This window comes from Nyctereutes procyonoides, unplaced genomic scaffold (genome assembly GCF_905146905.1).
Source record: "Nyctereutes procyonoides isolate TBG_1078 unplaced genomic scaffold, NYPRO_anot_genome, whole genome shotgun sequence".
NCBI classification, from domain to species: domain Eukaryota; kingdom Metazoa; phylum Chordata; class Mammalia; order Carnivora; family Canidae; genus Nyctereutes; species Nyctereutes procyonoides.
In genome coordinates, this window is record NW_026575122.1 from 19,964,382 (window position 1) to 19,991,354 (window position 26,973).

Sequence of the window (26,973 nt, forward strand, 5' to 3'; positions counted from 1 at the left end):
CATGTTCCCTTTCCCACATTAGGTGAGGAGAAACGAAACAAAACAAACCAAAAACAAACCCTGGGGGGTGGGAGGAATGTCCTTATCCTAGTTGGGATAAGACCCCATTAAAGTCTCTTCTGGAGACCAGACCTTACAGAGAAGATCCTGGGTGTCCTGCAGACTATTACTCTTCCCTTCTTTCCAGAGCCACAAGGGGATTTTTCTTGGGTCTTCACTGTGACAGCACAGTTCCTACAGGTAAAGTCCATGAAAGTGTGTGGGCTCCCACAAGACCACAGCTCCAGGAGTTTCTCAAGCTCCCATTGGGTCACACTCAGACTTCAGCAGTTCTTCAGAGTAACCGCTAAAGCATTCCTACCAGTTTATGGCTCTAACAGTCTCTGCTCCAGATAAGCAGAGCCTGGCTGTGACTCCCTTGCCGTACCTGTATCTTCAGATTTCTGGGTGGTGGCTTCTCTATAGGTCCAAGAAAAATAATTAATTTTTAGTTTGGCCAGTTTTTGCTAAGTTGTAAGGATGAGAGGAGTGAAGACTTCCAAGTCCTTCACATATCAGAGTTTGAAATGTAAGTCCTTGTCATTGCCTCTTTTTCTGAAGACTGAACTTTGATTCCTGTCTTTGGATTTTCATGAGATCACCATAATCAAAATGAATCTATCTTCTCCTGAGTTGTTTTGTGTGGGTCAGCCATATAATCAAAAGACCCCTCTCCAAAATTTATTGCCTGCCATGAGTTGCAGCTTTTCCAACTGTATGAAGGGATACTTATGCTAAAATCCTATTAACCAGTTTGACATAAAAGGGAAATAATACTTAAAAGATACCACACTTTTTAAAACCATCCCTTTCCAGGGTACAGATCCTTTCTTGTTTTCAGATGCATCTTCACTCTAAGGAAGGCAAAATAACCTAGTGGTGGGGGTGGGGAAATACTCGTAAAACTGGATTAGGGAAAGGTACTTGCAACAAGTAAGAGTAGCAGAGCCACCTAAGTGTGAATTTAAGTGGCAGCTGACTACGTGAACGTCACGTGTGTTCTGGTGATATATTACTGACAATTAGGTGTTAAAAATCATTTTCACAAAGATTACATCTCTTAATATAATGCATTAATAACATTTATTTATATCTCATCTTAGTCCAAAATAGACAAAACAGATGAAAACATCTGTAGTAGGGGTGCCCGGGTGGCTCAGTCAGTTAAGCTTCTGATGCTGGGTTTTGGCTCAGGTCATGATTTTGGGGGCATAGAATCGAGCTCTGCATTGGGTCTGCTTGAGATTCTCCCTTTCTCTCTGCCCCTCTCCCTGCTCACACACACACTCCTTCTCTCAAATAAATAAATAAAATCCGTAAGAAAAGAAAAAAAGCATCTGTAGTAAACATGTTTTTGGTCTGCCTGGCATCCTACTTTATTCTGTGATTAGCAATCCAGTTATTTTGGAGTCTTCCTGCCATCCAGGTGTTTCCAGGCAATCATAGTACCCACACCACTCGCCACGGAGATGAACTTATGACCTTTCAGGCAGGTCAGCCTGAGTGCTTCCCTAAGATTTTCAGAATTGGATCTATGGAGAGAAGGGAAGTTCCCCTGAAACCGTTTATGAGGTTTATGAAAAGGGGACTTGTGAGGGGGAAGTTTTCTGCAGAGATTGTGTACTTAAGTCCTGGGAGAGGAGACAGGAGAGCTAAGTACAAGGAGAAATGTGTGGTAATCGGTCCCTACCCAAACCCAGGGGACCAGCCCCTATGAGGAGATAGGAAAGCATCCTGTTCTCTGGGAACACAGAACTATTTTGGGAACTTAAGAGTTTCACAGTTTGGGTACATCAAAGCAAGGCAGCATTATCCTACAGGAACGGCAGCAACTAAAATAGTGGAGGCCCAACAGAAGCCTGGGAGGAGCATGCTGCAGCCAAGAGTATGAGCCTATTTGTAAATCAGCGAGGAGCCCCTGAGACTTCCAGAAACATGTGAGAAGAGGACTTCCTGGGGGACTGAGATCCTGCATGATATGATGGAATCCCAAGTCGGCAAAATTTGAGTGTCAAACCTAATGTGAGTTTAGTCACAAGAAAAGAGTGTTCATCCTTGAAATAGTTGGGTTCTCTATGTAACAAGATTTGGCATTTAAGTAGGAGCCCGATAAATGGCTTTATTGTCCTCGTAAGCTATCTAACCATATCTTACGATTGGCCAGGCAGGTATGACAGAGCTTTGAGGATGAGGTCACATGATATCCTCTGTGTTGGTTAAAAGCAACACTATTTGAGATTAAGCATTTAGCTTTGCTGTGAGTAAAACAGTTCATGGACTTTCATGTGCCCTCCCTCACTCTCATCAAGAAGTTGAGGTGGCTAAGTAAATTGCCTAGTTTTACCTAACAGTGTTAACATTTAGCAAGTACTGGTCCCAGCCATCCTTCCAAAATTCTATGTGAGTTACAGCGGTGCCAGCGGTGCCCTAGATATACCCCTTAGAGGATGAGAGCTCAACTTCCCGAGGAGGTACCTAAAGTCTGGCTTAGGATGCATTTGTGTTGCATTTATTGAGCATAGTCCCACATGGCCTTCCAGGCTTCGGGAGCAGCTGAGCTCCACCATCTGCACAAACATATAAATCATAGAAGTTGCTTCACTTCTCAAAGTCCTTGTAGGTTTATTAATTTTTAGCAGTAGTGTCATGACTTCTATGATGGCAGTCTACTGGGTGAGCAGAATGTTAACAATTATTTTGATTTTTCCTCTTGCTCCTTTTTTTCTGTATTAAAAAAAGGTTAAACTGCATAAACACGGAGTATCCTATGCCTGTTGTTCATTAGCTTTTGTCTTCTGTGTATACTGGGAAGCTACGTGTGCTCAGGAAAGAAGTAAATAGCCATATTATAGAGTGATTATAAAGAGAGGCTTCTTTGCTAGGTTGTATTATGATAGGTAATGTTAACTGCAGCTATAACTGTACAAATAATTGTAGTCAAGTTAATGAAATTTGGTACTGTTTTAGCAAAATGTCTATCAATTTTGGAGCTCAGCTTAGAACGGAGCACCTTTTACCTACCTACAGAAATTAATGGTAATTATGCTTTTGACAAAGGCAAAATCAACCCAGGAGGTTTTTTTCAGAAAAGAATTATTCTTTTAGGATAAGGGGAGACTAACTCATTTAATCCTTAAAACACCTTAAGAAGTTAAATATTTTACTCTTTAAATATTTATTTAGCGCTATGTCCAGGTACTGCGTATATATTAACTAAGAGTCCTTTCAATAGCTCTGGGTGGATGCCACTGTCAACCCCATTTCATAACAAGGAAACTGGGACACAGGGAAATTAAGTAGTTTGGCCAAACTCAATTTAAATGATGCTAGTTTGTTTTATAGAACAACGAGCTGTCACGAGTATCCATGTATAATATTCCCATCACCTACCAATTATTGAGTGTTGACATTTTCCATACAACCTCTCATTTCATTATTTCAACAATGCTGCAGAGTAGCTATTCTTACCCTAATTGTAAATATAAGAAAAGTGGTGCATATAAAAGAGCAAAAACCTGCCCCAAATCATATGGCTAGTTAGTGACAGCTGAAATCTGACCTCATAAATACAAGTCAGAACCTATGCTTTTGACCAGGCAAAGGGTTTTGCACGATAGAATCACAGATGGCAGGGCAGGATGGCATTTTCAAGTGTAACAAAAGGGAGCATGGAATTTCCCTTTTTAAAGGCCACAAACATTTTCGTATATTATACAGCTTCCAGGATAGCAAATAACAGAAATAAAAGTAAACAATATCGGGCAGCCCCGGTGGTGCAGCGGTTTAGCGCTGCCTGCAGCCCAGGGCGTGATCCTGGAGACCCAGGATCGAGTCCCACATTAGGCTCTCTGTGTGGTGCCTGCTTCTTCCTCTGCCTGTGTCTCTGCCTCTCTCTCTCTGTCTCTATGAATAAATAAAATTAAAAAATTTAAAAAAAATAAACGATATCTTAGAAATTGGTCTCTATATTATAACCAGTGGTCCAATAACCACATAAACAGGACAAAGGGGAGAGGGTTCCAATGCTTTTTATGACTATATTTGTGACATTTAAAAGTAATTCAAACTTGAAAAGAAATGCATAGCTAAGTTGATGGCTAACAAAAGCCACCCTTTTGCCACCTTCTTCATAATGCAAGGTGCATATGCTCCACTGCCACCTACACTGTGCCACAAATGATAGGCTTGTCATTCCTTGTAATAGTTTACTAAGAGAAATTATGAAATTCTTTCTCTGGAAGATTCTAAAAACAGGTTTTCATCCAGTTTAATGATTGTCCTTTCTAAAACTAGGTGAATTGACTGGATAATCTTTTGGTTTCTCCTGGCCCTCATATAAGATGCCACTAACAGTATGCCACTAACAGAAATCCTTTTAAAAAATTATGGAATGTTTGCTAAAATAATACTCAAGTAATTCTTTAAAAATATTTTATTTATTTATTTGTTCATGAGAGACAAGAGAAGCAGAGACATAGGCAGAGTGCAGGGAGGCTGATGCAGGACCTGATCTAAGGACCTTGGGATCATGGCCTGAGCCAAAGGCAGATGCTCAATCAGTGAGCCACCCAGGCATCCCCAATACTCAAGTAATTTAATTCCAGATAAGAGGGTAACAGTGAAAACTGACATACTATGTAAAATATTCTAAAGGATTCAGAATAGTATAGGTTTGGAATTTCTGGGAAGAAATTTTGTGCAATGGAGAAATTTTATGGTTAGAAGTAATTTTATTCAGATGTACAAACTTATACCTACCATCAAACAGTATAAAATATATTTAAAGATTAACTATAGCAGGTACTTTAAAGAGAATTATAAAACATCACAAGAGCATGATGGTAATTGTAAGACCACGAGAGAAAATTCAACTTATATATAAGATTGGTACAGCTTCAAGTATTTATAACTAAAATAATAATAATAGCAAGCAGTCTCTGGATATTCCCCATGTACCATCACAGTAGCAAAATGATTCTCCTGAGTTATCTCATTTATCTTCATCAAACCTATAAAGTTAACATGTCAATTCCCTTTTAGCAGGGAAGAAACTAAAACTTAGAGGTAGGTTATTTGTCTAAACTTAAACAGCTAATAAACAACTGATTTAGGTTTAAAGTTTAAACCCACACAGTCCAACACCAGAACCCAACCCCTTATTACTGTGCCATGCTTCCTCTGGAACACAAAACTTGTTCCTCCTTATCAGGAGTAAGATAGATTTTTAAGATGCTACTATGAAGTCCAATGACCAAGAAGGAAGAGAAGCAAAAGACTTTGATAATTTCAAACTGAATTAACTCTTGAATCACTGGGACCTCACTTAGGTCTTTTGAGGGTTTACTCCAACTGTTAGGGATTAATGGGCCTCATTATTTGAAGCTGATTTCCCCTAATTCCCTTCAGGCTCTGCTACCTATTATGGGGGCGGGGGTGGTGCACAAGTCTAGACAAGTAGACTTTAAACTTGTGTTCACATCACTACACATCCCATTTGTTTTGTTACTCATGTACATGCCCATTTCAGAAATTCCTAGAATAGTCTGGTACACTAAGTATCAGTCATGACTTTCACCTCTTAGAAACCCATTGTGTATGATTCTGGCCTGAAGTAAGAATTCAGAAATGTGGTCAGTCTTGCTTACGTTTCCTCTGGATACTCAAGAGAATACGAATCAAAGAAAACATTTGAAGGTACATGAGCTTTCCCCATTCTCTTCAGCTTTCTCTGCTAGTGACTGATGAGAAGGAACTATCCTACCAGCTACCATGGGTATAAGAAGAGAAAGAAGTGGAAATCAGTAACATACAAGAGGCCCCTTATAAATACTGCCGACGGCCTGAACTTTGCCAGCCATATCCAATGTTCTTCAACTTTTTAAGCATGGTTCACAAACGAGGCCAAGGGCACCACAAAAGAATTACCAAAAACATAAGCATTCAAGTGACTGTTAATATTAAAATACTTTATGAAATGATAGATAAAGTCATTGTATAGGATAAACTCCATTAGTCTCTGCTTTTAAAAGTTTTCAACAACACGTCTGCTGCTAGTCCTGGGGACAGGGCCCCACTGAGCACCTTTTGTTCCAGAAGAGGAATCTGTTCCCGGACGGTGGGATGGGTCCTGAAATGTTCTAACACACTTTCCTGAATGAGATTCCACATCCACACTTTCTGCTGCCTCTGTCGTTTGGCCATCAGCTCTCCACTGGCAAGCATGAGGTCCCAGAACTCTTTCATTTTATCCCACATTTCAGTGATCCCCTCTCCACTTCTGGCAGAGATACGAATTACCTATTGAAAAGTTAAGAAACCAAAACTGTTTTACTTAAAACGGTAGGAAACATCTTCATAGGGACTCTGGTATCTGCCAATTGAGTCTTACGGTGTATGAAAATAGGTAAGTGAAAACTGAGACATTTTATCACTGTGTCAAGTAAAATATACCCAGAAATAGACTGAGGTCACTTACTATGATTACTAATACGTGCAGAAACAAGATACTGATTTCAGGGCAAAATTTTTAGCCCAAGGGTTAATTTGACTTAGGATTGCTCAGCTGGTCTTCAGAGGAAATGTAGATGAATTGTGGGAGGGTCATGAGGATGATGAGGGCAATGCTGGGTAGGTCTGAGTGCTAGAAAATGAAACAAAGTTGGGAAAATAGCCCCCTTCCCTGTGTCAGAGTTCCCTGATTCAGCAAGTGCTAAGAGCCAAGCACCCCGCACCTGCACCGGCACAGACTCACAGGCAAGGTGGCCCCATACCCAGTGTAGACAACGTGACTGTGGGGGGCGGACAATAAGAGAGGTCATTGCTGTTCTCACGCTAGTGACTACAGCTTACTCTCTAATTACTGTGTCCTCCTGCGCAGAAAGCTGCCCACATCAGTGTTATCATACCATTTATTACAGAACTTTTCTTTTTTTTTTCTTACTGAAGATAGCACCCAGCAAGCATAATGGAAGGGAAGCTATCACATCAAAAGCTTCTTCTCTCCTACTCAAACTCTAATATAGATAATCAAATCACTAATTGCTCCATAATCTTAAGAATGGTTCCTTTCAGAATGGATTTGCTATCACTTCCTAATGGCTCAAGTCGAGCATTAAGTAATCTAATCTATCTCCTTGCATCTAATTTTTGACACCTAGCGGTTGAAGGCTTATATTTAAAATCATGACTATCTGTGCTGGTTTTGTCATAATTTTTAAAGTTGTAACCTCACACCCAAGCAAACAAAGATGGATTATATATCTAGCCTGGGCCTCACATCCTCTCCTAACCTGTGCACAGTCCACTCAGGCTGAGAAACGCGGAACGGAATGCAAACTGACCTTTGGTCTCCAGACTTCTGAACGTTTGCGGAGTAACTTCAGTGCACTCACGTACTCTGCTTGGATCCTTCGAGCTGGCACAATCAAGTCTCCATCAGATTTAGTTACAGCCACCAGGTCTGCCATCTCAATTATACCTCTTTTGATACCCTGAAGTGAAAAAGACAGTGATGTGTCAGAAATTCTTCATTTAATTATAGCAAAAAATGGGACACCAGTCAATGCTAAGATTTCAAGAGTCACACACTTCATTAGCTAACTTTTCCTCTGCAACTGGCCAAGCCTTGGGTACCAGGAATCATGATTACTCAAGAGAAGTTACCCAAAAGTACCAGTTGTTGGGATTATGGAAGTCATCTATACTCTCTCTTCCATATTTAGAGACTAACATGTTAAAATACATTCACGATTCCAGTAAATATACCATCAAGACACAACCTGAATGAGTGGCAGGAGACAATTCCAATTGTCTCATGATGGATTCCGTCTGGGGGGGGGGGGGGGGAGCTACCCTGCAGAATGCAAAACCATCCAGCATCAAGTGCTTAGAAAGAAAAGACACCCATCGCTAACATCTGCATTTCCATAAACAAAGTCTTTGAAGTTTTCCTTCACGTTTAACATTTTTTTCAATTTGCATTTGAGGAAAAATGACCCTATAGCTAAAAATGCCCCAATCTCTGTACTACAAACACCTACACTGCAGTGGTCTCTTTTGGTTGGAGCTCTCCATGTACTCCATTCACTCCCAGATGCAGGTAGAAAAATCTAAGCTGTATGATTAGCTCAAGGTCATAAATTCTTTTTTTTTAAGATTTATTTTATTTATTTATGATAGACATAGAGAAAGTGGCAGAGACACAGCAGGAGGGAGAAGCAGGCTCCATGCCGGGAGCCCGACACAGGACTTGATCCCGGGACTCAATCCTGGGACTCCAGGACCGTGCGCCCTGGGCCAAAGGCAGGCGCTAAACCGCTGAGCCACCCAGCGATCCCCTAGGTCATAAATTCTTTAAGTTGGGAAGAAACATAGAGAATCTGCCTTTGACTTAGCTATTTTAGCCAATATGAAATATGCTGTTTCTTTTCCTACATTAACAGCAACTTATTTTACAGAAACACAACACTGGAAATTTGTACTTTCAGAGATGTATACTTTGTGTCTTGGAAGGAGAAAAAGTCAACATAATCACCTGCAATTCGTCTCCTCCCGCTGGTGGCAGCAGTAAAACAAACATGTCAACCATATCAGCAACAGCAAACTCCGACTGGCCCACACCTGAAATTGTAAATCACAACTATATACTAAAATATTCATAGTAATTAGACTTTCTCAACTACCTTGACCATCATTTCATTCACTCGTACTCATGGTCACACACTCAAGCAGATCCCACTTTAAACACCCCACCTCTAAAGAATTTATTAAATGCACTGCCTTCCCTTTGAGAAGCCCTGTGACCTCTCCTCTCTCCCTCACTTAACCTAGACCATGCCTGTCAAGACATTCAGCGTTCTGGTCTTGTCATCGTCTTAGGAGCCCTGCAGACCCCCACCCACCCATGGGTCAGTCCAACTCCCTGTGTTGTCTCCTCTGTAAGTATGCCCGAGAAATGGCCGAGAAGAGGCACCACCACAGGGCCATGGCATTTACCATCTGCCACACCCGCCCTGCACTGCCTGGTCAAAGCAATGCCCATGAGCGCCTTCAGTCAGCTGCTTTTCAGACGCCTGTCACAGTGCCATGACCTCCCCCACAAGGAGGATCATGGCATCCACTTGGCAGTGAAATAAAGGTGAGGGCTCCCTCAGCTTCTCCCTCTGCCCCTCCAGAGACAGGCAGGTTCCAATACCAGCTCTGCTCCCTGGCACCTCTCAGATCTCTGAGGATTAGCCTCTCCTTCCCTCCCACTTCCTCTGGGCCCTTGCTCTGCTTTGTCTTTGACCTCTCGTCAGTCCCCCACCTCTTGTCCCTTCAGCACCTCATAGGAACTGTGCTCATGTCTTTTCCATCCGAAAACTAAACAAGACAAGAAAAAAGCAGGACAAAACTCACAACCTCCTCCAATTATCACCATATTTCTCACTTTCTCTTTATAGCTAAGTATCCAGAAAAAAAAATCAATGTATGTTCATTACTTCACATTAATTTCAGTTCACTTAAATCTGATTCCCACATCACCTGCTACACTGAAACTCCTCTCAAAATTCTGTCCTTTGTTGGGTTGGCAGAGACTTCTAGTTGTCCAGCCCATATTTATTCTTCCCCATTTCCTAACCCCGGCGTTGTGAGGAGCACCTACACACCAGGTGAAAGCCCACATCACCAGACCCCAGTTCATCTAAAGATGATTAATGAGTGAAAACAGAAGTCACTAGATGGGGTTTCCAGGAAAATTCTTGAAGGGGGCTAACCCAGCTAGGAGGTACACCTCCTCTGCAGGCCCTGGTCCCCTCCCTCTGACTCTCCCTCTTCCCCCCTCCTCCTCCTGCCTGCAATGCGGATGTGACTGTCAGAGCCCCAAGAGCAATCCTGTGTATGGAAACTAAGTGCTAAGAATGGGGAGCAGGGACAGAAGCCAGAGACACTGAGGGTACGGTGGAACTACCGGGCCTGCTTGGGACTACTTGCCTGTACATTTCTGGTCTCCAGCCCCATCTCTCTTTACCCTCTATGCATCTCCACACTCTACACGCCAAGTATCCTGAGCAAACCATGGTTCTGTAAAGGGGCCGTCTCCTCCACTTTCTCTATTTAACTCCAATTCCTCCTTCAACACTAAGTTCAACTGTCACCTCCTCCTGGAAGTCTTCCTGATCCCTCAAACCTGAGTCAGGTTGTGTCACAAACATTTATCACTCAGTAACAGGAGACTATCTTTCCATAAGCAGGTAGATTTCTTGGGGTTTCCATTTCAGTATTTTTGTTGTGTATAACTATGTACTAGGGATATAAAGATGAAATAAAACATGGCCCTGAATTAAAGAGATACCCAACTACATGAATTTTCTCAGCAAATATTATAGACATGTGAAATGTACTTAAACAAAACAGGAATTAAGTATTGTTTCCAATGGTTATAGTACTCCTCTGGCACTTACAACATACCACTCTGTATAACAGTTCTCCAGATACATGGCTGTTCTTTTAAGGTCAGGATTATAGCCTGTATTTTTATATCACCTATAGAATCCAAGCTACCTTTAGTAAATATATGGTGAGTGAACACAATGTTAGTTATCACTTATCTTTATATAGCATTTGTTATAATAGTATTTTATTGTTATGAAATAGAAAATCACACTCACCTACGGTTTCAATAAGAACAATGTCATATCCCCCTCCTTCACACAACAGAATAGCTTCATTTGTGGTCCTTGTCACACCTCCTAAAGTACCTCTAGTAGGAGATGGCCTGATGTATGCATTCATATCTCTTGATAACTCAGTCATTCGGGTTTTATCACCTAGGAGTGATCCTAAAACAGAGAGTTACATTTTATAATCATGGAACACCTATAAGGGCCAATTGTCAGCCAATTCCCAGGTTAAGTGCTTTATGACATTCCTCCCAAAACCTCAAAATTATTTCATATTATTGAGCTTTGGTGCAACACTGTGTATGTGATGCCAAAGTAATCATTTATAACATTTCAAGTCCCTCAAAATTTGTAATGGTTTTCCACTGACTAGAGGTTCCAGTCTGGATTCTTTAGCCTACCATGAAAGGCCCTCAGGATGCAGCCCTACCTTACCCGTCCAATTTCAGCTTCCACAGTCCCTAAACCAATCTTCCATTCAGCCAAGATGGTTTCTTTACTGTCATCTTAACATTGTTATCTTTATGGTTTTCAACAGGGGATGAGTTTGCCCCCAGAGGAAACCTGGCAATGACTAGCGAGATTTTTACTTGTCGTAACTGGAGGTAGGATGCTACTGGTATCTGGTGGGTAGAGGGCAAGGCTAAACATCCTTCAGTGTCAGGAAGCTGCCCCAAACAAGAATGCCATTTGTGCCAAGGCTGAGAAATTCTGCTTTAATATAAGCTCCCTGCCCATGGAATCATGCCTTACAGATTGTGTAATGATTGCTTGTTCACAGTAGGCACTGAATATAATGCCTCCTATGGAATAAAACTAGTGATGTTCCAGGGCTTACTTCAGTATTTTGGCAAATATCACTCCTCGCAAATTCTAGAAGACTAAAAGACCTGGAACTATTGAAATTACCTCAAACTTTTACTTTCCTTTAGCCATATAACAACATTTGAAGGTATAGTGCTATTCTAGCTTGGATTTTAATTTTCCACTCTGCCTAAGAGCTAAGTTTTCCACATAAAGTTGATGCTAAACATTGAGAAGTCCCTCACAGATAGATATGATCTCTCCCCTCATGGTTCCAGTTTAGAGTTCTCATAGGTTCTAATTCTAGAGAGCATACATCTACCACATATCTCAACTACCTTATTTATTGCACACAAAACTTTTTTTTTAAGTCATTTCCTACATGAAATCATCTCTGTGTAAGTCAACAATCTGCCAAAGCTGTACTTGAAATTATTATCTGATAGATCCTAATATACAGAACTAAACATTATGAAATTACTCTCTCCTCTAATGGTCTCGGCCAATGAGTACAAAACTATCTGTTGTAGACTGCCGGGGTGGTTTCAAAGCTCCTGCAAAGGGTCTGTGAATCCAAAGCACAACAAGGATTGATTCCAGGCCAAAAAAGTAATACTTCTCAAGTTTAGCATCATGCTGTTTTTCAAATATATGGTACTGGAGCAATAATAGAAATGTAGAAACTTAGAGTGTTTCTATATAAAATAAAATGTTATTTTATGGTTAACATTTTTATTATAGTGAATCAAAAATTGTGCATATTCTCAGCTAAAGTTCTCAATAGATGGTAACAGAAATTGTTGTCTGCCTCTCTACTGACCTAACACCCTTGAAATATGATCATATCATCTATTTTTTTTTAGCAATAAGCCCATAGTATGTAAAGCAAACACTTCCACTAAATGCCCTGTATTTTCCCCTCACAACGCACATTATGTTGTAGTGGCCTGTGTTTACATGTCTGAATCCCTCATTAGATATAAACCTTTAGAGGTCAAGAGGACTGTACCATCACACAAGACAGTGCCTTCTTGGTACAGTGCCTTGCCCATAGTAAACATTCAAATACTTGTTAAATGAGGAACTGCAATGTGAGGGGGGTAAGGGAAGCAAGTTTCCTGAATATTCATATGGTACGCTTGATATTTTCCTGAAATAATCCTTTGAGGAAACTAAGTTCATTCATTTTCTCTCTGATGAGCTGCAATTTAAACTTTGAGTGACTATGTCCCCTCAAGCCAGTTACGTAGTTGCTGAACCCTAGAAGGGACACACCAAGCTAAGTGCTGGAGGGAGAACAGTGGCGTATTACATGGTCCCTCTAAGAGCTTTGTTTCACTGAACATGTAATGTGAACAGGTGACAAGTTATAAAAGGCAATAAGATACTCTTTTAAGCTTAAGAGATGTTACGACAATATAAGAAAAAAGTGATTGAGGACATGGACCCATTTTCTGAACCATGTAGGGGCTGATACAGCCAGGAAAAAACAACGAAGGGAAGAGGGGCCTAGCGTCAGCTGAATAGACACAGAGTTGAAATTGGCTTTTGATTTTTAACTTCTGGCCCCCTTTTCCTAGTTCTCTAAGAAGTCCCCAGGTTCTTCCTGGACTACCCACAAACTAAGGAGCCCAAGGCCCCAATCTCTGCCTCGCCCCCTAAAACTCTCTCCTTTCAGTGAGACCAAACTCAGATGGAGATTAGAAGTCACGGAACTGTGCAAATTCCCATTAAATTATGTAACAGGGAGCCCAATGAGCCCCTGCTCTGCAATTTAAAAAGAATCAGCAATACTTACCACCACTAGTACAAGAAGAAGGGTCCACAGCTAGTACAGATAATTTGTGGCCTCTCTCAGTAAGCATTTTTCCAAAATACTCTATAAAGGTTGATTTTCCAGCACCAGGGGGCCCAGACAATCCTATGTTAGAGAGAAACCTAATTTAATGAAAGGAATGAGATCAGCACTATGATAAGTTCTATTCACATATTAGATTACTTACTATTTCTCATAATGTATTGAAGCCATCATTAAAGTATTTTAACATTTCCTAAACGAAAAACCATTTATCTAAGTTCCTGAGTAATAGGAATATAGGAAGAAAACAATTCTGAGTTCCATATGTTCTTCACATTCACTTTGTAAAAATATGATTTGCCTTTTTACAATAACATAGATCTATTTGGACAGACTTCATTGCCTAGTTGTTAATGTGCTGAATTCCCACATTTCATCATGATCAGTGATTATTCCACCTACCCCATTGCTGTACACTTTATCTCCCCATCAGAAAAACAACTCACTACTCTAGAAATTCCCAGTGATTGCAAAAATAATTTTCTATTTATGAAAGATAATTTTTCTTCATCTTACCCATACTCAAAATATAGGATATAAGCTGAATCCTGAAAAAATTAGTCTTAAGAAAGGCAGAAAATTTTTCTGCTTGGAGAGTTCACAGAGCATGGCAGCTAAGAGCACCACACCCTGGAGCCAGGTGGCCAGTTTTGGTTCTAGCACTGCCTCTTATGCGTTATGTAATCCTGGTGAAGTTACTTAACCACTCTGTACCTGACTACACTCTGCAATAAAACGCATACGATAGTACGTATCTCTTCAGGTTGTTGTAAGAATTAGATGAGCTGATATTTGCAACGTTTAGAACAGCACACGGCATTAAATATACAGAATTTAAGCATTTAATTGTAATTATATTCCAAAGTATGTGTATGTCATAGGTATGCTTGGCTCCTTTCTGTAATTTTCAGGGCAGGTCTCTTTCTTAAACATCTTTATGGGTGCGGAACAAACATTTGTTACTATGTAACAAATATGTATCTATGATGTGATGTGATGTATCTATGATGGTGATAAAATAGCTACAATAAAGACAGGTTTATCTGGCCTCATAAGACCAAAATGAAAGAACCAGAATAGCAATGAAAATTTGTGAGTTACTAGTTAGTTACCGTTGAGTTGCTGGTTAACTCTGTATATTTCTGGGATGTTTTCTCTTCAAATATCCTTTAGATGTAATAAGTAAACACTTTGTCATAACTGGAATTTCTCTTTGGGAGTCTGCTATTTTGTCTGTCTACACAATACATAAAGATTAACAACAGTCAACACAGTACTCTCGAAATGAGAGTTCCTTCAGGACAGAAGAATAGGATGTATGAACAATGCAGACTAGTACCAGATATGTTGGTGAACTCTTTTTGAAATGATCTTTAAAGATTTATACCCTGTTACCCTAAAATTAGAAGGTTTTAATCCCATATCTTCAATAAACTAAGATATATGTCTAATATAATGACAATTTTTAAGTGTATTTACTCAATCCTCACAAAATTTCTGCACTTTGTCTACCATTTCAAGTTCTTTTCAGTGGGAAGGTTGGTTGGAATCACCTACTTTGCCATCATGAAAAGCTCTCATTCCACCCAAACATATCTAAATTGTTTAAAAATGCACAATTAAAAAATATATAACAAGCTTATTTGCAATCATGGAACCTCATCAATTGTTCAAGAAATCAAGTGAACATCTCATATTTTTAGACAGCAAATGAATACGGTCTCTCCTTTAAAACACATTTTGGTATTGAGATGGCTGGGCTTAGAGTCAAGCAACTCCCAGAAACTTTAACAAAAAGTACCTGAAAGAAGTGAGACTTGCTGTAGGGAGACTAATAAAACACCTAAGAAGTAGAATTTTGAAATGTGGTAAGGATAATTATACTTGATATAAATACAAAAACAAGGCATTCACTTCAGACCATCAAGCAGAAGGACTACCAAGAGAAAGCAGTAAACCAGTTAACAGTTATTCATATGCATATTCTATTCTGGGAGCCACAGATTCTTGCCAAAATAGGAGTCTTATATTATTCTCTTAAAATATAGAGCCTTGTTTCAAATGACCATGATATTTTCCCCTCAACATAAAAAGACTAATATTTGGGGAAAGGGGGGCGGGGAGCATTTAAAATCCAGCCCAAAATTCTGTAAAGAAAAAAAGAATTTCCATTAGATTACAAAATGTTTAGACTTATTTTAAAGCAGAAAATTTAGAAAAATAGTTACTGAATGGACCGAAAGGAAAATAAAAAAAAAAGACTGACCCACTCGAAATGCTAGTGGTTTTCCTTTATTTATTTGTTCTCGCTCTCTGTGGTAGACTAATACTTTCTGAAGAAGCACCTGAGCTAACTCTTTTTTCCTTTTGTGGGTTGATTCTATAAGAGTTATGGCCTCTGCTAAGCAGGCCCTGTGCCCTTGGATTAAACCGGTATAAAGTTTATCCACAAATCTTTGTTCTTTATCAGAAAGTTCTTCCGTGTGTTCCTTTAAGGTTGTTTGTACACATAATTTTCTCTTTAAACCATTTGACAGCAGTATCCATTCTGTACAATGGAGTCTGAGAGAATTAAATGGCCCAGCACAAGGGAGTCCTGATCCGAGATGAGTACTTGAGTGAAAGATGAAGTGGTAACGACGGAAAGGTGTTCTTAAAAGGCCTTTTAGGAAACGCTGGTGAGAATGCTGCAGTAGCATGGGAATATTCATTTTGTTTGTAACCGCAGAAAACACTGGATGTTTTTTGGCTCAATGTGATTTGTGACTCCCTAGAAGAAAGAAAAACGTAGTTTTTGCCAATTCAATATACAATTAAGATACTGAAGTTAGTAAAACTGCAAGCTTCGTGTTTTCCCTATATTCTAAACACACATAATCAAGCTTCTGGGCAGTACAAATGGGTGAAAATTTCTTACCAAATCTAAGGAAGATCTCCACCCCCCAACCACCACCGGTAGTTAATATTCAGAGGAGCCCAAATGATGGATTATTGCTCTACTGTGAAATACAAGGTACATTAAAATTTTCTTCTAAACAAAAAATAATATTAAAAAAATCCCGTTAGGGTGGAAATTTTATGTCATGCTTATTTTCTTCTGTCTACAGACTTAACAATTTCCTCAGGTCAAATACATCCTATTTTGCATTCTAAAGGTAAAAAAAAAAATCCTCCGATGCTAGCCTTTTATTCTTTTTCTACAAAAAAACAATAAAAAAAAGTGAATAGTAGTGTAGACACTTGTGGCATAAGTTTAGATAAATGTATGTATTCAATGGGCTCACCCTAGAACACAGATATATGCAAATAATGGCCTAACATAAGCACACCATTACCACCCCCACCCCACCCCCGGGCCTTCATGTGAAAAGAACTGTGAGGTTTGTATGGGAACTAGATCAGTGTATTTCTAAGTTTGGCTCAAACTGCCTGGTGCTTACGAAAAATGCATATTCCCAGGTCCAGGCATCACAATCTCTGTAGGTAAAAAAGCACACTGAAGTCTGAACCACTATGGAATTAGATGAGGAGGCTTTACATAGACTTACTGATACTCTCCATTTCAAACCGTATTCCACAGTGAAGCTGACAGTACATGGAAAGTCAGGAAAGTGCAGAGGTTATGAGCCTTGGCCACTGTGAGTCTCTGCCAACTTAAGCTACCATGATATGACCACCTTGTGCCTCAGCATCCTCTTGAGTTAACAAAACAGGTAAAGAGAATAGGATGGCTATGAAAATGAATTCAGTTAATTCATGCACAAAACCTCAAGTAAAAAGCCTGGAACAGTGCCTAGCATAGAGTAAGACCTCAATAAACATTAGCTTTTATTATTATTATACCAATTTATAAAACATTAGTACAAATTAGGTCATAGACCTAGCATCCAGTGGCAAACTAGAATTTACATACAAATGATACATATGGCCTACCAAATTTGGGTTTACAATTATTTGAAAATTTTGATTTTTCAACTACCTTATAGCAGAATGAAATAAATTACCATATTGCTCCAAAGTACATCTCTAAATTGTATTTCAAGGCCAATCAGCATGAAATTAATTTTACTAAATAAATTCTAATAGGAAAAAGAAGACATATTTTAAGCTTTCTATTGTTAGAACTACAACTGCTCATTATTTTTCCATGGGGGGGGCAAAGGGGCATTAGGACTTCTATTTTTACAAAATTAGTCTTATTCTAAAAGGACAGTTTATGGAAAACCTAGTAAAACCAGTCCTAAAAAAATTTAAAAACATCCTTCATGCAAACACACAAAAAGACATCTAAAAGAAGAGAATTAAGAGGGGATCTATTTTGGAAACTCTCTTTAAGCACACTTCTCAACAATACCACTGCCATTCCTACAGACTGGAAGCTCATAAGGAAGAACTGTTATTTTTACTCAACCACTCACTATTTTCTGAGCATATACTGCTTTTCAGGTCCCATACTAGGTTTAAGAATAATAATCATGGGGATCCCTGGGTGGCTCAGTGGTTCAATGCCTGCCTTTGGCCCAGGGCGTGATCCTGGAGACCCGGGATCAAGTCCCACGTCGGGCTCCCAGCATGGAACCTGCTTCTCCCTCTGCCTGTGTCTCTGCCTCTCTCTCTCTCTCTCTCTCTGTCTATCATGAATAAGAAAAAAAAAAGAATAATAATCATGACAGTGTTAGTGTTGGTGGTGACAATGATATTTTACTATGGTCCAGTCATTTCACTAGGACCTTTTATATTAGGTTCCTAAGGCTGCTGTAACAAATTACCACAAACTGGGTGGTTTAAAACAACAGAAATTTATTCTCTCACTGTTCTGGAAGCTGGAAGTCAGCAATCAAAGTGCTAGCAGGCCTGCACTCTCTATGAAAGCTCTAGGGAAAGACTCTTCCTGTCCCTCCTAGCTCCTGGTGGCTCCTGATGTTCCAGGGCTCACAGCCGCACAACTGCAATCTCTGCCTCTGGCTTTCATATGGTCTTCTATCCTCTGTGTCTCTCCTCTGTATGGATATTTGTCACTGAATTGGATCCACACAGATAATCCAGGATGATTTCATCTCAAGACCCATAACTTAGGGGCACCTGGGTGGCTCAATCAGTTAAGTATCGACTCTTGATTTTGGCTCAGGTCATGATCTCAGAGTCGTGAGACTGAGCCCCAAGACAGGATCTGTGCTGGACATGAAACCTGCTTGAGATTCTCCCTCTCCCTCTGCACACCCCTGGTTGCACACGAAAAAAGAAAGAAAGAAAGAGAGAGAGAGAGAGAGAGAAGAGAAGAAAGAAAGAAGAGAAAGAAAGAAAGAAAGAAAGAAAGAAAGAAAGAAAGAAAGAAAGAAAGAAATATCCTTAACTTAAATATCATCTGTAAAACCTCTTTTTCCAAATATAAGTCATATTCACAAGTTCCAAGGATTAGGACATGGGTATATCTTTTTGAAGACCACCATTCAATCTAAGGCAGACTGTCTTATTATATTACTCTAAATGACATAATCCCAGCACTTCATCTCACTTTATTCTCCCAGACAATTCTATGCTGACATTTATTATTATGATGATTTATTCTCATTTAACAAGGGAGGGAAAGGAAGAGTGAGTTAGGTGAATAACGTCATAGACAATGGGAGGGCCAGGACTGACTGACTATGGCATTTTTTTCTTAACAAATTATTTTAGGATCAAAGAAAAGTCCTCTAGCTAAAAGGTAAAGAGATATTACTAATCCTGCCCTTCCCAAAGCAAGTAAAAAACATTTTTTTTTAAAGTGTGTAGTGAGGGGCACCTGGGTGGCTCAGTCAGCTAAGCATCTGACTCTTGGTTTTGGCTCAGGTCATGATCTCATGGGTCATGAAATCAAGCTCAGTGGGGAGTCTACTTGAGATTGTCTCCCTCGGCTCCTTCCCCCACTCTCTCTCTCTCTCTAAAATAAATAAACTTAAAAAAAAAAAATAAAGTGTGCAGTGTGGTGGCATTAGGAAGAGCCAAAGAACACAGAAGAGGAAATGCTGACCAAGATACAGAACATTCTTACTACCAAACCTAGGCCTACCCTCCCTTAGGGAGAGATGCTATCTATGTGGTCTAAGAAAAAAAAAATTTTTAACTATTTAAAATATGCCCTTTAATTAATAAATCTTACCATGACTATCTTGTTACCCAACATAGTTATGATCAAAAAACAGCAAAGTAATATGCTGAGAGAGAGAGAGAAAGAGAGAGAAACAAGATTATAAAGCATTCATTCAATGAATATTTGAGCATTTACCATGTGTCGTGCAATAGTCTAGCACTGGGGATACAACAAAGATCAAAACAGAACAAAGTTCTTGCCCTCCTGAAGCTAACATAGTAAGGGAAGAGAGACAACAGACATATAAATAAGGAGGCCAGTGTGGCTAGACGTGAATAAGCAAGGGGGAAAGCATAAGAGAGAAAGCCAAAGAGGGGGTTAGATATATAGCCACAGATATGACTGGAAGAACTTTGACTTTGAACAAGAAGGGAAGCAAGAGGACAAAGGAGAACCTGATCTGACTTCTGTTCTAAAAAGATCTGATGGGGATGCAAGAACAGAAATGGGAAGACCAGCTAAGAGATGACTGCAATACTGCACATGAGAACTGATGAGGACATGGATCAGGTGGGGCTGGTGTTAAATCAGATTCTGGATGAATTCTAAAGGATCTGCTAATAAATGAGATGTGGGATGGGAGAGAAAGAAAGCAGTCAAGGATTCAGCACAGGTTTTACCCTGAGCCACAGCAAAGATGGAGTTGCCCTGTCATGAGCTGGGGAAGACTGATGCCTACCAAACTGCCAAGTGGGATCCTAAGTGGGAAATTGCATTACTAGTGTAAGAAAGAGGTCAGAGCTTAAGTGTAAATTTGAGAATCATTAATATCTAGGCGTTAATTAAATCTATAAGACCAAATGAGATTAGCAGAAGAGTGGCTAGAGATAAAGAGGTGTTACACCATTCTTCATAAAATTTTACACACACATGCACAGAAATGCATATGTCAAAATGTTAACTTCGTCTGTAGCTAAATGGTATTATAGTGCTTATATGTTGTTTTTTAGCTAATCATATTTTTCTGTTATAGGCAAAATAATGATCCCTCCCCCCCAAAAGATGTCCATGTCTTAACAAAGGGCTACTAATGCCTTGGTTTTAGCCCAGTAAAACCCTGTCAGACTTCTGACCTACAGAACTGTAAGATAATAAATTTGTGTTATTTTACGCCACTAAATTTGTGGTTATTTGCTATAGCAGCAAAAGAAAACTAATACAATTGCTATTGTAAAAAAATCTTTTTAAAAGATAAAACAAAATTTGCATACTTTTAATAAGAAATATCTAATAACTACTCATGATTTAATTTTACTTCTGTATCTATAACCTGTAACTTGCTTCCTTCTGTATTGAGATTTCTTCATAATGTGAGAATCAAACTTGATGAGTCCTTAATTTAAACAGTTACTATGACTATCAGCATTACATTAAATATATATTTATGTCAGTTTCTAAATTAGACATAAAATTAGCATATATACTTTAAAAACCTAGTAAAAAGAATTATATACAAGGTGAAAAAAGTGATAATCATGTTTTAGCTAGGCTTCTATGCACATTCTATCAGAATCATCACATTAAGATATGAAGTTCAACAGTACTCTGAAATAATGGGATACACATGGGCTAGTAATCATTTTGAGCAGGGCAGCTTTAAAAAAAGTCTTTATGCTATAATAAAAATTAGGTGTCTAGGATGCTTATCTTCCACTTTTTTGCCTGACAAAGTCCTACTCAGTTAAAATATCACGTCTTCTAAGACATATCTTCCCCTACCTTTCCCAGGCAATCAACTGTTCCATCTGCAAAGCTCCACAGCCTTTTATTCATCTTGTTTTCTAATTTATCCACTTACAGATCTCTCCCCACTAATTTTATACCTCAGCCCAGCTGATGATCCTCCTAAAGAAAAGACAATATTTTATTATGTTTCCTCAGAATCCAGCATAGTAATGTGTTAAATTTTTTCAAGGTTCCTGTTCCCTGTTTTGAATCAAAGCACCGTTGACATCTAATGTTCCAAAACAGAAAAAGAGAAATAGAAGTTTGTAAGGAATCAAGACCTAGAAACGAGATTTACTAGATGAAAATATGTCCACTTATAATAATGCAAACAGTAGTCTCTAAATGAGATGAAAAAATTGTCTAATAAATAGTACGCAGGTTGCTCTAACAGAAGAGTTATTTCTTAAAACAATGTATTCGAAGTCTTTGTCAGAAAATCCGTGCTGACAAGCTCATGGTTTATATTGCAGGGTTTACACAAATTGGGATTGTGAAGTGGTCTGCTCTTTGATGCCAATACAAATCTTAAAAGGCCTTAAGTAAAAAAAAAGAGCCAGGAAAAGGATGACATCATTTGCTAAAACCAAAAAGCTATCCAGATGTATATAATCCAAGGTTTTTACACCTTCAAATCTCTCCATGGAGGCTGATTTTCTTGATGCCCCCAAACCTTCTGGACCATGGGAATGGCAGAGCAGCAGCTACCTTTCACTGACCATTTATCATGTGTGAGATATTTTTGCATACATTTCTTCAGCTGAGCCTCACAACTGTACACACGATTCTCTTTTACAGATGAGGCTCAGTAAAGTTACACTGATTGACCAAGGCCTCACAACGAGCGGCAGAACTTGGGAGAAATGACAGATTTCAAAAATCCAGATGTATACGAGAGAAGTGGTGTAATGTTGCACCAAGGGAATACCAAATAACATTTAAATATGGAATGAGGGATGCCTGGGTGGCTCAGTGGTTGAGCTTCTGCCTTCAGCTCAGGGCGTGATCTCAGGAGTCCCAGGATTGAGTCCCATATCTGGCTCCTTGCATGGAGCCTGCTTCTCCTGTCTCTGCCTCACTCTCTGCCTCTCTCTTTGCCTCTCTGTCTCTCATGAATAAGTAAATAAAATCTTAAAAAAAAAAAAAAAGGAATGATTATGGCAAACTGTCTTCTCATTTTGTTTCTCTTTTCTTTGCTTAGGCCAAAATGAAAAATTGGTTTACATTTTCTGGGCAAACCTTACCAGCAGGACATCCCAATTAGTGTATTAGTTGACAGAACAACCAAATTTCTACAGTTTTAAAATGTTTTTCACTCCAGAGAATAATTCACATTTGACAATCAAGGGCATAACATGTAACTCATGCTTGTATGAACAACTCTTACAACATGTCACCGACAGAAAAAACTAAGTCTACTAGAGTGGCAAAATCATCGAGGTAGGGAGAAAGACCTCCCATCTACTTGTGTAACTAAGCACCTTTTCCTGCTTTCTTATGGAAAGACATTTTAAAACTTAGCCAAAAATCAAATCAAACTGTTTCAATGAATTTTCATGATTCCTGAGAATCATGGAGGTCTCATCCTATAATTTTAAGCTCAGTACTACCTAAATACACGAGAAATTTCACATTTACAACATTCAGTAAGATCCCCCAAAGCCTTGCCATTCTTAATAAACCAGGATGTTAATTTATTAATATACAATGAAAAATATGAAGTAGGCAAAAACAATAAAATGAGTAGGTGAGTGAACCCCTCTCAGGGAAAAAGGTTCATATGGATGGCAGCATTTAAGATTCACATTTGTTTTCCTCCAATATTTCTTTTTAAATTCTCTCTCTCTCTTTTTTTTTTTTTGACAGAGAATGAGAGAGAGAGAGAGAGAGACCAAGTGTTGGGTGGGCTGGGGGGAGGGCAGACAGAGAGAATCTTAAGCAGGCTATACACCCAGCATAATGCCTGAAGTGGGGCTTGATCTCACCACTCTGAGATTATGCCCTGAGCTGAAATTAAAAGTCAGAGGCTTAACCCATTGAGTCAACCAGGTGCCCCTCCGATACCTTTTATATCCATTTCCTCCTTCTCCACCTCCTTCCCATATTTCTCTACTCTAAAGGCTTTCAAGCTATGATCAATGGCCATAGGAAGAAATGTGCTTACATCAGTCAACACATAGGAACATAAGTGAAAGAAAAGTTTCACAAAACATTTCTTATTGTTAGTATATGTGATACATTCTAATATTATATTTCTATTCTGTATTTTATTTTTTATTATTTTTTATTTTTAAAGATTATTTATTTATTTATTCATGAGAGACACAGAGAGAGAGAGGCAGAGAGAGGCAGAGACACAGAGGGAGAAGCAGGCTCCTTCAGGGAGCCTGACGTGGCACTCAATCCCAGGTCTCCAGGATCACACCCTGGGCTGAAGATGGCGCTAAACCACTGAGCCACCTGAGCTGCCCATCTATTCTGTATTTTACTTTATTTTATTTTATTTTTTAAATTTTAAATTTTTTTAAAAGATTTTATTTATTTATTCATAGAGACACAGAGAGAAAGAGAGGCAGAGACACAGGCAGAGGGAGAAGCAGGCTCCAGGCAGAGAGCCCGACGTGGGACTCGATCCTAAGGTCTCCAGGATCAGGCCCTGGGCTGCAGGCGGCGCTAAACCGCTGCACCACCGGGGCTGCCCCTATTCTGTATTTTAAAATGCAGATTGCAAACTACCACAGGCGCAACATTAGGTTTGAAAAACCCTGATCTACTACAGCTACCTCTATGACCATTATTAATTCACCTTCCATATTACCACTTATCATAAAATGTAAATTTATTTTACTCCTCTGCTTAAAATACATTTAGAGTCCCCTTTGCCTTATCTGTAAAAGAAATAGTTTTTCTTTAATTCAGCCATTCATTTATTCAGCAGCTATTTATTGAGAACCTACTGCACACACTAGGTGCTGTGCTATACATTGGTGTATGGATCCAACATAGGTCCTAAAATCATAAAGTTTACCATCCAGTGAAGACAGTTATTACAAAAATATTACATACTACCTTTCCAATTTAATTCATTTTCCTCCTTCACTTTTACCGCATTGCTGTCACTATTCTGGTTTGCACACAGGTCCCAGAAAAAACATACTCTTTGCCCATTGTCCGTGATGTTCTTTCTGATTGGAATGACCTTCTCTCCTTTAATCATCTCACAGATTCCTCTTCAGCCTTCAAGAACTAAGTTCTTGAAACTAGAAACAATGCTCCCCCTTCCCATGCCCTTTCAATTGTCACTCCTATCTCTTGTCATCATGTATAGGTCACATCCCTCTACTCTAATATTGGTCACATTGTTTTGAGTTGTTCGTCCCGCCTACACTATGGGTTATCTTTGTACCCACAGCATAGTTTATTGGTCATAGAATGAATTAACGTATACTATAATTGTGCTTGGGTCAATAACTCCATTAGGCTGATTATTCAATGTTTGAAAACATACATTTTTCTAGATTTTACAGTAAATATATATTTATTTTAAGGACTTTCTTTTTAAAGTCTTATTTCAATATATGGATGTTTTCCTTCATTAAAAATTTGCTCAGCAGCAGCCAGTCTAACTTGGGATATTTGTCTTGACATTGATCCAATGAATATTCTCAATTTCAATAACTACTCTGGCAAGAAAAAGCATACAGGATTTCCAAAATCAATACATTAGGTCAGTGTCTGCAGCAAAGCACAGTTCATATAGGCAATACAGTGTTACACCATGTGTTTCCATTTCTCAATGCTAATCATTTTTGATTTGAAGATAAACTGTCAGATGCCAATAATCTGTTTCCCATTTCCCACCATCCCCCACAGAAGATTTTACATTGTCCTTTTCAGATAATCTCAGGAAATTTTAGTAGAGTAGAATGACTTTTTTAACAAGCAACCTTTAAATAGGTCATTGTTATATAAGAGTAGTACCAAATACATACTGAACTCATCAGGGAATATTCTAAGGTTCTCTGTCCACTTTACCTTTTATTACTTTTCCAGTTAAGACTCAAGATTTCCCAATTTCCACTTTCAGGTTTCAATCTGTTGGAGAAATCTCTATTTTTCTAAATTTCATCACCATTAAACATTTTCATTCACTCCCATTGCTATCACTTAAGTTCAAATCCAAAATGGTCTCAGGGAGCCCTATGTGTGATCTGCCTATGAGGGGCTCACATGCCCACATGGTAATAGTCAGCTGAGGGGCAAATGTTTCAGGTACTCACCAGTCTTTTCCACGCTAAATACACGTTTTCTTTAGACATCTTCAAATATCTCAAGTTGAGATTTAGATTTCTTGTGATTATCTAAACTTTCATGTTTCTTTTCCCTCTAATAGCAGCCCTTAAAATAGCTGAGTTGTTCCTTTATAAAAATTCTTATTACCTTGAACACAAAACAGTATTAAGTGTTTACCAGTAAAAGAGTATTTTGGACATTGCAGATGACCCCGAAATGATTAAGAATCTTCACAGGCGTCCTGGAAACTTGGGTTTTCTACCAACCTGGAAAAGCTACAGCAATCTATTCGTTTTCCAAAGTATACGTATTAGGGCACAGCTCTTAAGAAAGGTAATAAAATAAGAAATTTTATGCCCTTGCTGCTTAGATGCTCTTTCATTTGCTAAAGACAAATATAAATTTGAATATGGCACGACTGCTGGAAAGGACTTCGCCTCTCCAGAGTATCTGACAGAGCCTAGATTCTCTTTGCGACTTCAGTTTGAGCCCTACTTTTACACCCTGGATTTTTTTTTAATAATAAATTTATTTTTTCTTGGTGTTCAATTTGCCAACATACAGAATAACACCCAGTGCTCATCCCGTCAAGTGTCCCCCTCCGTGCCCGCCACCCAGTCACCCCCACCCCCCGCCCTCCTCCCCTTCCACCACCCCTAGTTCGTTTCCCAGAGTTAGGAGTCTTCATGTTCTGTCTCCCTTTCTGATATTTCCTACCCATTTCTTCTCCCTTCCCTTCTATTCCCTTTCACTATTATTTATATTCCCCAAATAAATGAGAACATACAATGTTTGTCCTTCTCCGATTGACTTACTTCACTCAGCATCATACCCTCCAGGTCCCTCCACGTCAAAGCAAATAGTATTTGTCGTTTCTAATGGCTGAGGAATATCCCACTGTATACATAGACCACAGCTTCTCTATCCATTCATCTCCCGATGGGCACCGAGGCTCCTTCCACAGTGTGGCTACCGTGGCCATTGCTGCCATAAACATCGGGGTGCACCTGGACTTTATTCCATAGAAGGGGAGTCTTGATTTCATTCTTTGGTAGTAGCTACACTGCTCCGTGCTTCCTCCGATCCATTCTCTGCTTACCCGCCCGCCAGCTCTGGCAGCGGAGGGACCAACACCCTTTCCAAAAGCCTCCTTACTGTGGCAGAACCGTAAGCTCACAAACCTGCCTAAATGATGTACATTTTAAATCACAGCGTCCAGAACGTTTCCTTTTCAAGGAAGAAAAGCAACGAACCTTCTCTGTGGAGCCCCTTTTGCCGACGCCTGCCACTGGGCGTCATACCCCGCATTCCCAGGAGCACCCAACTTAGTAATACTCTCCTCTTCCCTCCCCCACCCCGAATCCTCCAGGGGGCGCCCCCGACGCCGGGGTGGGCCCCCTACGGCAGCCCAGCCCCGGCTCCGGACTCACCCGCCCGAGGCCGCGGAAGCGCAGCCCGCC

General features: G+C 39.5%; 1 protein-coding gene across 7 annotated transcripts; it reads right to left on the reverse strand.

Annotated features, from left to right (window-relative positions):
* Window positions 1–3,142: 3,142 nt before the first annotated feature.
* MMAA (metabolism of cobalamin associated A) lies at window positions 3,143–26,973 on the reverse strand. Of its 7 annotated transcripts, none has more exons than XM_055336493.1 (8): window positions 26,329–26,926; window positions 21,215–21,340; window positions 15,629–16,132; window positions 13,303–13,425; window positions 10,689–10,859; window positions 8,573–8,658; window positions 7,380–7,529; window positions 3,944–6,336 (listed from the first exon to the last, which is right to left on the reverse strand). In XM_055336493.1, exons 3-8 carry the CDS (start codon window positions 16,071–16,073, stop codon window positions 6,049–6,051), a joined length of 1,263 nt encoding a protein of 420 aa, XP_055192468.1. In that variant the 5' UTR covers window positions 16,074–16,132; window positions 21,215–21,340; window positions 26,329–26,926; the 3' UTR covers window positions 3,944–6,048. The 7 variants fall into 7 exon arrangements, with proteins under 7 accessions (XP_055192473.1, XP_055192468.1, XP_055192466.1 ...); XM_055336491.1 differs by having other exon boundaries at window positions 19,505–21,340; XM_055336496.1 differs by lacking the exons at window positions 21,215–21,340; window positions 26,329–26,926 and adding an exon at window positions 26,944–26,973.

What these genes read in the sequence shown, in the direction of transcription:
- MMAA (XM_055336496.1), bottom strand. Translation starts at nt 16,073, where the DNA reads ATGAATATTCCCATGCTACTGCAGCATTCTCACCAGCGTTTCCTAAAA. An exon ending in ACCACTAGCATTTCGAGTGG is followed by an intron (nt 13,426 to 15,628) that starts GTCAGTCTTTTT and finishes TCTCTAACATAG; the next exon opens with GATTGTCTGGGCCCCCTGGT. An exon ending in CGGGAGGAGACGAATTGCAG is followed by an intron (nt 7,530 to 8,572) that starts GTGATTATGTTG and finishes TTTTCACTTCAG; the next exon opens with GGTATCAAAAGAGGTATAAT.